The sequence below is a fragment of the Otolemur garnettii genome, unplaced genomic scaffold (assembly GCF_000181295.1).
Source record: "Otolemur garnettii isolate 467f Iridium unplaced genomic scaffold, OtoGar3 scaffold00112, whole genome shotgun sequence".
In the NCBI taxonomy this organism is placed as follows: domain Eukaryota; kingdom Metazoa; phylum Chordata; class Mammalia; order Primates; family Galagidae; genus Otolemur; species Otolemur garnettii.
The window spans coordinates 3,937,986-3,948,891 of NW_003852507.1; the positions used below are offsets into that span (position 1 = coordinate 3,937,986).

Genomic DNA, 10,906 nt, shown 5'->3' on the forward strand with positions numbered 1-10,906 from the left:
TTTTTTCTATTTTTAGTAGAGATGTGGTCTTGCTCTTGCTCAGGCTGATCTCAAAGTCCTCAAGCAATCCTTTGGCCTCAGTCTCCCAGAGTGCTAGGATTACAGGCGTGAGCCACCGCACCTGACCAGATATTACAGTTTCTCTTGGTCTGGCTTTGGGGGGGCTCCCAGGCAGGGGGCAGTGAGACTCAAAGTGTCAGAGGAGAGCAGCTTAGAGGAGCAAAGGATCAGAAATGGGAAGGCTGAGGAGCCAAAGAGCCACCCCAACATCACAGTTCACCCCAGCTTTAGGCAGATGAGAAATGCCCTTGGCTTGTCTCCTCTTTCCACCCACCCCCTCTCCCTTCATACTTTAGGTTGCCTTTTCCATTTTTCTCATGGGAGATCTATTTCTGTCTCTTTTTTCATCTAAAACAACAGAAATGAATCATCTTTTGGTCTGTTTAGTAAACAGCCCATGCCCCCTGACCCCAGCTGTCTCTCTCACTGCTTCCTCTGTGGCTGCGCCTGAGCTGGGCCTCACCTCCTCACAAGCAAGACCCCTCAAGGCTGGTTATTCTTGGGAATTTCTCTCCATCCCCACCCCCTGCTGTCCTAGCAGCTAGACCTCCATCCTGGGGAGGATGGGAACTAACAGCATTCCAAATGACAGTTCCATTAGTTGACCAGAGGGATAGCAGAAGCAAGGGAACCACTTCCAAACCGTATTAGAGGGCTTTGTGTGCCAAGTCGGCCACCCTCTTAATGGATCCTGAAATCCTCATCTTACAAATGAGAAGTTTAAGACTCAAGGAAGTAAAAGAACTTGCCCAAAGATAAACAGCTGGGCAGTGACACAGTCAACATTTAAACCATGAATAAAATAAAATAAAGTTTGAATTTCTGGGTTCCTAGATTCATTCTGTTATACCATGCTGCCCTGCACAGGTGTGTTGGTTGGGAGTATGGACAGGTCAACTGCAATCCATCAGGATGGCAACCTGGCACCTGTGGGCATTAAGCCCTGTGCATATGATAGATGCATGTTTATCTGCAGAGGAGAGAGAGAGGCTGGACAATATGTATTTTACCAGGAGCCCCTGGAGTCACTGAAGATGATGTCAAGGAATGACAAGGCTCTGGAACAGGAGAAGGAGATTAATGAAATGCCCACATTCATGACCACCTACACCCCACCCTCACCTCATGGAGATGGAACTTCACAGATCAACCTGCCCAGCTGTGTGTCCACCTCTCCGGTGAATGCAATCATGCAACTATTTATCGGACTTAAACATGTGCAGGTGCTGTTTCTAGGAGCTTTGAAGGATGCAGAAATAAAATCGCTGAGGTTAAAATCTCCAGTGTGGCCATGTGTTTGGTGGCAAGGGGTGGATATAAATAACTGTGATGCAAGATAGAAAATGCTCCGGACCGTGGCCACTGCAGTGGTTTACTGCTTGTAATCTCAACGCTTTAGGAGGCCCAGGAGGGGAGGATAGTGGGAGGCCAGCCAGAGCAACACAGCAACAGAGTGGGACCCCCATCTCTATGAGGAGGGGGTGGAGGGAGGAGGAAGAAAAGGAGAAAGAGGAAGCAAAGTTAGCCAGGCATCATGGTGGGCGCCTGTAGTCCCAGCTACTCAGGAGGCTGAGGCAGGAGGATCACTTGAGCCCAGGAGTTCCAGGCTGCAGGGAGGCTATGAATCCTCCCACAAGTACTTCAACCGGGATCTCTGGATTCACGGAGTGGGTGACAGAGATAGACACCATCTAAAAAAAAAGAAAAAGAAAAAGTGCTCAAGGTCAAAAGAAATATGATTCTATAACAGTGTTCTAGAGGGACCAGGGGGTGTAGAGACTTCTCGAGACTGGGTATTAAGGAGAACTTCAGAGGAGGTGGCATTGCGTGTAGCTACCTCTCTCAGTAGTTGTAAGATCTGACGACAGCAGAACGCTTTAGCAGAAGTTAGATTCTGTTTAATTTTCCCAGGAACCCCGAGATGCAGACGTTTGCCCTTGTTCCTCTTTACGGAGGTGGAAACTGAGGCCCAGAGAGGTTGAAAAGGTTGTCCATAGTCTCTCAGCTATCAAGTGGCGGGCCAGGATGTGATCTCGGACCGGGATATGCCACCCAAGTTCGTCCCTCCCTGCGGGTCGGCGGAGCTCAGGGCCGGCCTGGGCTGGCCGAGGGAGGGGCGGAACGTCCTGGAGGGGCGGAGCTGGGGCGCTGCGGGCTGGACCCTCTCCTGCCTCCCCGCCGACCGTACGGACCATGGGCCGTCACCGGCCGGGGGGCTGCAGGGCTGAGCCCTGCTGAGCTCCGCGGAGCCCGCCGAGCGGGCCATGGGCGACCGTGAGCGCAACAAGAAGCGGCTGCTGGAGCTGCTGCAGGCGGCGGGCACCGGCAACGCGCACTGCGCCGACTGCGGGGCGGCGGGTAAGGGACCCCCAGCCGGACCCCGGCCCGCCGGACTCCTCCCTCCCACCATACTGGGACCCTCCCCCGGCCCCGTAGGACCCCGAGGTGACTCTCTTTACGTCTTCGGACCCGTACCCTCTGCCACCCAGACTGAACCTCCGAGCCGCAGTCCTGTGGGCGTCCAACTCCCCGCCCACCCGAACCTCCCCACTCTGAATCTGACAAGGATCTTTCGACCCTAGATCCCACAGCCGGGAGTCCTGAGGGTTCTGCTCCCTGGCCCCCGGATCTTGGGATATTCCCTCGGACCCAGGCACGCTCCATGCCCTGGGACACAAACATCCCACACACGAGGGACCTCAGACTTCGGACCCAAGTCTTCTCTGGTTTATCCCGTGCCCCCTGCTGGCCCCGGACGCCCCGAGGTCCTCCCGCAGCTCCCACTGCACAGCGCTCAGACCCCGCGGACGCCCAAGGGCCCTGACTCAGACCTCCCCACTTGTGGGTCCCTCCCTCCGCGCCCTCCTCTCGGTTCCCCCGAGGCCTGGTACTTCCACGTAGTGCTGCCCCAGCCTCTCGCCTAGACACTCTCCGAAATCATCACTGTGGTCGCCACGGCGGCCTGGCTGACCGAAAGGTTCCCTGCTGGTAGAACTTAGTTACCCGTAGGTGGGGAGAGCAAGAGAGAAGAGGTTCCAGGCGTGGACTAAGCTGGTCACCGCCCCCAGAATCCTGTTAGACCCTGCCTGACCCCGAGCCCCAGCCCAGATTTGGTTTGCTCGCCTTGCCCTCTGCTCAGCTCCCCTCCCGCCGTCTCGCCCCGCAGATCCTGACTGGGCCTCTTACAAGCTGGGCATCTTCATCTGTCTCAATTGCTCCGGCGTCCATCGCAATTTCCCCGACATCAGCAAAGTTAAATCCGTGAGACTTGACTTCTGGGACGACAGTATTGTGGAGGTACAGGGGCGTGCCTGGGGAGAGCCTTGCGAGGCAGAGCTGGGGTGGAGGTGGTGGGCGGGACACTCCTATGATTACAGAGGAGGAAATTGAGGCCCAGACAAGGGCAGTTCTTCTCGTGGCTTGGACAGAGGCCCTGAGTTCAAATTCGGACGCCATCACTTGCTTATTTCCAAACTGTGAGGCCTGGAGCTACTTACTTAATCCCAGCTGTGACCCTTTGGTTTCTACAGCCGTAGCACAGAGAACCCACCACACTTGCTGGCTGCTGTAAGGATTCAGTGTAGGCTCAGACCAAGAACAGTTTAGTCAATTAACAATTGCGGGCGTCATTAGCGGACATCCTGGAATGAGGAAGGGAAATAACCTACTTTGGTTTGTGGGCCTACAGCCGCTACCCCAGCCAGGAAGAGGGAAAACTGGAGGGGTTTTCTTGTTTGTTTGTTTTTTTAAGAGAGTCTCACTATGTCACCCCAGGTACAGTGTGGTGGCATCACAACTCAGGGCAACCTCGAACTCTTGGGCTTAAGTAATTCTCTTGCCTCAACCTCCCCGGTAGCTGAGACTACAGGTGCCCACCACAAAGCCAGACTGTTTTTTGGTTGTAGTTGTCATTGTTGTTTGACAGGCCCGGGCTGGATTCATACCCACCCACATGGTGTATGTGGCTGGCACCCTAGGCGCTGAGCTACAGGTGCAGAGCCAGACTGGCAGGGTTTTTATTTGTGCCTTATAACTCCCCTGTTACATTTTCTTCCTTTTTACAGGTGAGAGCCCACAGGTCACCCAGGGAATAAATGGCAGAGTCAGGATTTGAACTCTGCTCTGTTGGGTCCAAAGCTGGTGCAAATCCTGTGACCCAGCCCAGCAGGCCCTGCATAGGAGGAGAGTAGGGTTCACTCTACACAAGGGGTGTGAGTTAACAACCTGGTGTTTCATCTCATTCCTGCCTTCATCCCAGATATGCCATACTGCCAAGGCCACTCTGGGCACATCAGCTTCTGAGTCTCTTGGATGCCAAGGGGCCCCATTAATCATCCTGACCAGTGCATTCTATGGGTCCAGCACCTGCTTCTCCCATTCTCCAACTACATTGGTATTCTGCAGACTTTCAGGGCTGCTGAGGTCCTAGCCATCTGTGGAAGGAGTTGGAGAAAGAATATGAGCTTTGGAGTCAAATCTGGGTTCAAATCTCAGATCTCCTTGCACAAGTCACCTAACCTGTCTGAGTCTCATTTTTCTCATCTCTCAGATGAGAATGGTACTATGAAATAGTTGGAAGGATCCAACAAGCCAATGTGTAAGAACTGTCGAGTGCTGTGCCTGAGTGTGGTGTACTATTATTACCCTCTTTGGTCTAGGGCTTCCCAGCAGTGTGGATGAACAAGCCTGGTGGGACCTCTCCTTCTTGGAGGCAGTTTCTTCTGACTCAGCTTAGAAGTCACTGAGACCAATGGCCTTCTGAGTAGACCACAGTTTCATTTCATGTTTTCTTCAAGTTCTAATATTACCTCGAGTTGTTCTTGTCTTGCAGTTTATGACCCACAATGGGAACCTCCGCGTAAAAGCCAAGTTTGAAGCCAGAGTTCCGGTTTTCTACTACATCCCCCAGGCCAATGACTGCATGTGAGTGGGGGATTCTTTAGGGACTGGGTGAGGGAGTATTCCTGATTGCACCTGCCTCAGCCCTTCTCTGACTGTGGTGGTCTCTTCTATGGAAGAGAAAGATCCAGGAAAGCCTTTGGCTCTATCATGGAGAGGACACAAAAGACCTAGTTTAAGCCTCTTTCTACTTCTATTGCCTGGGCATGTCACTTCCCTTCTTTGGGCCTCAGTTTTTACAGCTGTGAAATGGGGGGTTGCTTTCCCTCTGATGCTCTTCAAGTCTACAGATAGTGACTAATGTGAGAGAGAAGATAAATGCTGGTATTTTAATTTTAAGTGTGTTTCAGTGAGTTCCTATTGAGTAATATGCCCTTGGGCTGTCCCACCTAAGCTTATGTTGACTCCAAGTAACTGAGCTCCAAATTCCTAAATAATAACCACAAATGTAATAGTAGCTACTAATCTTTATTAAGCTTTGCCTCTGTTCCAGGCTCTGTGGTGAATGCTTATGTGTCTTAATTTAATTCTCTCAACAACCCTTTGAGATAAGTACTGCTATTATCCCTATGATATAGATGAAAAGTCTGAGTTTTATAGAGGTAGACCTGGCCCTTAATTTAGTCACCCAGGCCCTGATGTCTTCCCACCAGACATCAGGGCCTGGGTGACTATATTATGGTTCTGGGAGAATCTGATATGATGGGGGTGTGTGTGAAAGGTGCCTTGGATTTGGGTGGTCAGTACGATACTGGACCTCTGTAGGACTAGACTGTCTAAGCCTAGACAGCCTTCCCAGAGATGCAGACTCACCACCAGGGATGCTAGTCAGTACCTTGTGTACATGAGAAGGTATCTCTCTCAGGGCATGGCTGGTAAACAGAGAGCAAGCTGCATTGTGGCTCCCTCGCCTCAGCAGGGTACGTTTGGGCAGTGTGCAAACTACACAACTGTACCTGGTGGTTTTGCAATTCCTCAGTACTTAGTCAACCCAAGCGCTACTGATGTCAGTAGAGTTGCTGGGGAAGTATAGCTTTCTACTCAGAAGACTTTGGTTTTATTTCCTGACTCTACCCTACCCAGCTGTAAGGAGGTGGACAAGGTACCAAACTTCTGATTATCAGTATGCTCATCTCTGAAATACAGACCATGTTGCCTGCATCTTAGCATGGTTGTAAAGATCACATGACATAATTCATATAAAACCTCTCACATGCCACCTTATGTGCTGATTTTAATCCATATCTCCATTGTCAGTTTCAGAATATTGCCAGGCCCTGGCCCTGCTTCGGGAAGTGCTAGCTCAACTTGAGAGGGCCTGTCTCATTCTGTCTGCTGCCTCTTTAAGCTCTCGATAAGCATCTACCATGTGCCAGGGTTTCTGCTGGCACCATATACTTATTACTTGTCACAGCCCTACAGCAGGCTGAACTTTAACCTTTTTTAGCTGAGTCCTAATGGCTGCCTCCCCCCTCAATGCTAAAAGTTCTCTAAATCCCCACCTCCAGGTCCCGGATTGGTGGCCCTTAGTCTCCATTCCCTCTCCTAGCTCTGAACCAGTGACCCATCCCCATGTCCTGGGTGAGGGCTGAGCATTAGGAAGGACTCCTGATTGTAAGTGACGGAAACGCAATTTAAACCAACTTAGGCAGAAGAGGATTTTATGGGTTCTGGGGATCAGACAACAGGAAGGACCAAGCTGGAGCCTGCTTTAGGAAGGACCAGTCCAGGAGCTCAAACATGATCAGTTCTCTCACACACTCTGACTCTCGGTCCTTACCTTTCTCCCAGCCAGTCTGGCTTTGGCCAACTAGCAACAAGCCCAGAGCCAGGCTACACCTCCCAGTGTGGCCCCGGAGAGGGCTTCCCATCAGTCTCTCCCACAGTTTTGGTCCTTTTCATTCACACATTACAGGAGAGTCCAGAGCTCTGAATGCCATCTGCCCTAGTCTAGGTGATTCTCATGGCTATGGTGTGAGGTCGTATAAACCTTGGAACATTTACTTGGAAAAAATGAAAGGGAACCAAACAATTAAATTAAATTTACTCTTGACTGCATGGTTTTCTGTGGGGGTCATGAGTGATGATACCTGATTGGGGTAGCATTAAATACCTGCTACGTGCTAAGTGTAATGCTCAGCCCTTTATATACATTTAAACATCTCAGCAACCCTGGGAGTAGATCTATATTCCCCAGAGTCAGAGGAGTTAAGTAGGCAGGTCTTGGCCACACAGTGGGTAAATGATAGAGTGGAGGTGGTCAGTTCCCAAGACCACTGCTCTGCCTAGAGCAGCATGCCCAGATTTCATGAGCAGGCCACAGGAAGAGGCTCTGAGACTCTCCTGGCTTAGCTCATCAACGTGCAGTGGGAGCAGGCAGTGTAGATGGCCCAGGGGAGTCAGTACCTGGCTCATTGACCTAGAGAGCTGAGACTGGGGTTGGAAAAGCCCAGCCCAGGGACTCTCCTATAGCTCACTGGGGGAAATATGTCTTCCTAGGAGATGCTGGCAGTGTCTAAAGACATTTTGGGGTGTCACAACTGGGAAAGGTGTGCTGCTGGCATCTCATGGGCAGAGGCCAGAGATGCTACTATACGAAGCATGGGACAGACCCCTCACAACAAAGAATTATCCACCGCCAAATGTTAACTGTACTGAGACTGAGAAAGCCTGGGTAGCCTCAGCAGGCAGCAAGGTAGCCACTGTGATGTTTCCCCTTCTCAACTGCAGGGGCTTGGAAAGTTACTAGGGGAAAAGAATGCACCAGACACACCTGACCAAAAGTTCTCTCCCTGTAGGGTCTTAAAGGAACAATGGATTCGAGCTAAGTATGAGAGACAGGAGTTTATGGCTGACGGGAAAACCATCCCACCCCCAGGTAAAGTTATTTTCATCATCTTTTTAGGTCTATGTTATAATGAGTTTTAGAAAATAAAGTACCTGAATGTTAGCAGCAAGACCTATCCAAGAGAAGCCCACTGCCCTTGCTTTGACCACAGAGATCAAGCGTGGGTTCCTTTGACTTTTAAATAACAACACATCAGTTGGTGGGGTTTTATGGTTTGAGCAGCAGAGAAACATATTTTTCTTTTCTTTTCTTTTTTTTTTTGAGACAGAGTCTCATGTTGTCACCCTCAGTAGAGTGCTGTGGTGTCACAGCTCACAGCAACCTCTAACTATTGGGCTTAAACAATTCTCTTGCCTCAGTCTCCCAAGTAGCTGGGACTACAGGTGCCTGCCACAATGCCTGGCTTTTTTAGTGGGGGGAGGTTGTAGTTGTCATTGTTGTTTGGCAGGCGGCCTCGGCTGGATTCGAACCCACCAGCTCCAATGTATGTGGCTGGCGCCCTAGCCACTGAGCTATAGGTGCCGAGCTGAGAAGCATATTTTTCACACGTCCTTACAGGGTCACAAGCATGCAGCATGCACAGAGTCTTGGTATAAATTGCAAGAAAATACCTCCACTGAGCAGACCAGATAGGAAAAGGGACCCCTGCCCCTGGCTCATGTTGCTCCTGGTGCAGTTTGAGGCTTGCTGAGGAGCATGGGCTGGATCTCACCCTTCCTCTCTGCCATTATGCAGAGTACAACCTCATTAGTGGCCTTGGACCTGTGGCAGTTTCACCCTGCCCGCCAAGTCCAGGCTGACACTGACCCACACAAGAGGAGTGTTCAGAACCACTCTCTGAAGACCAGAGGCAACCAGTGCTCAGATTTCCTGCTATCAGAAGTATAGGTTATTCTTCAAACCAGCAGAAGCCTAGAGGTTACTAATTATTCCTAAAGTTTCATTAGTTAGATATTAATGTGAACTTGGGGAGGCCCATGTCTACTTAGGCCTCTTTTTTTTTTTTCTTTGGAAACAGAGTTTCACTTTCTCACCCTTGGTAGAGCACCATGCCATAACAGCTCACAGCAACCTCTAACTATTGGGCTTAAACAATTCTCTTGCCTCAGTCTCCCAAGTAGCTGGGACTACAGGTGCCTGCCACAATGCCTGGCTATTTTTTTTTTTTTTTGGTTGTTATTTTTTGTTTAGCAGGCCTGGGCTGGGTTCAAACCCACCGGCCCCTGACCATGTGGCCAGCACCCTAACCACTAAGCTACAGGTGGCCCCCAGCCTATTAGACCTCTTGCAGAGTCAATCTAGTTTCTCAGCATTTAGCCGTCTTATGGGTTTGTTAGGTCTTCTTATGAGATAGCCTTGTGCCATGGAAAGCCAGGAAGGAAGGTTTTGCATAGTGGAGGAAATCCAACCGAAATGACAGGACATTATAAAATTGGCCCCAGATGGGACCTCTGTGTCTTGCAGCTGAAATAGCCAAGTTCAGTTGGAGATACTTGGGCAACAGGTGGAGGGCTCATTCCACCCTGAGACCCTGTGAGTTTTGTGAGCTGCTTATGCACCTCAAGGTCACGATGTTCACTTTTTCTGATCTTTGGTGGTAAAGGTAACCGAGAAGGATTCCTATGGAAGCGGGGAAGGGACAACGCACAGTTCCTAAGAAGAAAGTTTGTCCTCCTGGCACGAGAAGGCCTCCTGAAATACTACACTAAGGAAGAGGTAAGAGGTCAGACCAGCAAGGGGTTCCCTCCCTGAGCACTGAGCTCTCACCCCACTAAAGTCTACATTTTATCAATGGTGTCTTGTCTTGTGGATAATCTCAGCCACTGAGAGTTAGGCACAACATTGTGCTACTTTGCCGTGGTTAATCCAGTCTACTAAAAACATTGCAGTGGCTCATGCCTGTAATCCTAGCACTTTGGGAGACCAAAGTGGATGGATTGGTTGAGCCCAGGAGTTGACCAGCCTGACCAAGAGCAAGACCTCGTCTCTACTAAAAATAAGAAATTAGCTGAGTGTTGTGGTTGGCACCTACAGTCCCGGCTACTCAGCAGCCTAAGACAGAAGAATTGCTTGAACCCAAGAGTTTGAGGTTGCTGTGAGCTAGGCTGATGCCACAGCACTCTAGCCTGGGCAACAGAGTGAATCTCTCTCTCAAAATAAAAAAAATTAAAAAGGCTGGGCATGGTGGCTCATTCCTGTAATCTTAGCACTTTGGGAGGCCAAAGTGGGTGGATTGGTTGAGCTCAGGAGTTCAAGACCAGCCTCAGCAAGAGCGAGGCCCTGTCTCTACTAGAAATAGAAAAGGCCTGGTGCTGTACACCTGTAGTCTCAACTACTTGGGAGGCTGAGGCAAGAGGATTGCTTAAGCTCAAGAGTTTGAAGTTGCTGTGAGCTCTAATAACACCATGACACTCTACCCAGGGTAACAGACTGAGACTGTCTCAAAAAATAAAAATAAAATAAAAATGATGGGTGTATTTTAAAAAGTTGTTTAAATGAAAATTAACGATAAGATGTAATTTTATACCCATCCTATGGGCAAAAATGTTTAAATCTGGTAATGTCAAGTGTTGGTGATGATATGGGGAAAGGAAAACTCTTCTGTATTATTGATTGAAGTAAATCCTGGTACAAACGCTGTGGAGCCATCCAGCAGAAATAATTTGGCAGTTTCCAGTACATGGAAGATGTAAGTTTCCAGTAAGTGGAACAATTCCACTCCTAGGGGTATATTGTGACCAGCAGAAATTCTCACATATGCGTGCCAGGGACACACACTGAGTACAGCATTCCCTATGATGGCAAATATCAGAAACAATTCCTCAACATAGGTTAACAGGAAAATAGATGGATAACTTTTGGTATAATCATTTATAGAAGCAAACTAGATTGGTGTATTCGACATGAGTAGATCTCAGAAATGACAGTAGGCTGAATGACCAAAACAAGATGGAGAGTGATCCATATAGGATGATACCATTTATATAAAATAAAAATACTATATACTGTTCATAGATATATGCCTAGGCGTGTACAAGTGTAACTGTATAAAAAGGGAACTAGAAGGATAAGCATCAAATTCTTTTTTTTTTTTTTTTT

The 10,906-nt window shown here is 49.3% G+C and overlaps 1 protein-coding gene across 3 annotated transcripts in view; it reads left to right on the top strand.

Annotated features, from left to right (window-relative positions):
* The first annotated feature begins 2,262 nt into the window (after nt 1–2,262).
* The window catches only part of ADAP2 (ArfGAP with dual PH domains 2), a 21,424-nt gene continuing 12,780 nt past the window's right edge, over nt 2,263–10,906 (top strand). For all 3 annotated transcript variants that reach the window (XR_002775089.1, XM_003797177.3, XM_023517527.1), the window contains exons 1-5: nt 2,263–2,418; nt 3,227–3,357; nt 4,892–4,983; nt 7,758–7,837; nt 9,411–9,523. Coding sequence is in view for 2 of the 3 variants with exons in the window: in XM_003797177.3 (XP_003797225.1) it covers nt 2,325–2,418; nt 3,227–3,357; nt 4,892–4,983; nt 7,758–7,837; nt 9,411–9,523 (510 nt within the window). In the remaining variant the exon portion in view is untranslated. The remainder of the gene's footprint in view (nt 2,419–3,226; nt 3,358–4,891; nt 4,984–7,757; nt 7,838–9,410; nt 9,524–10,906) is intronic.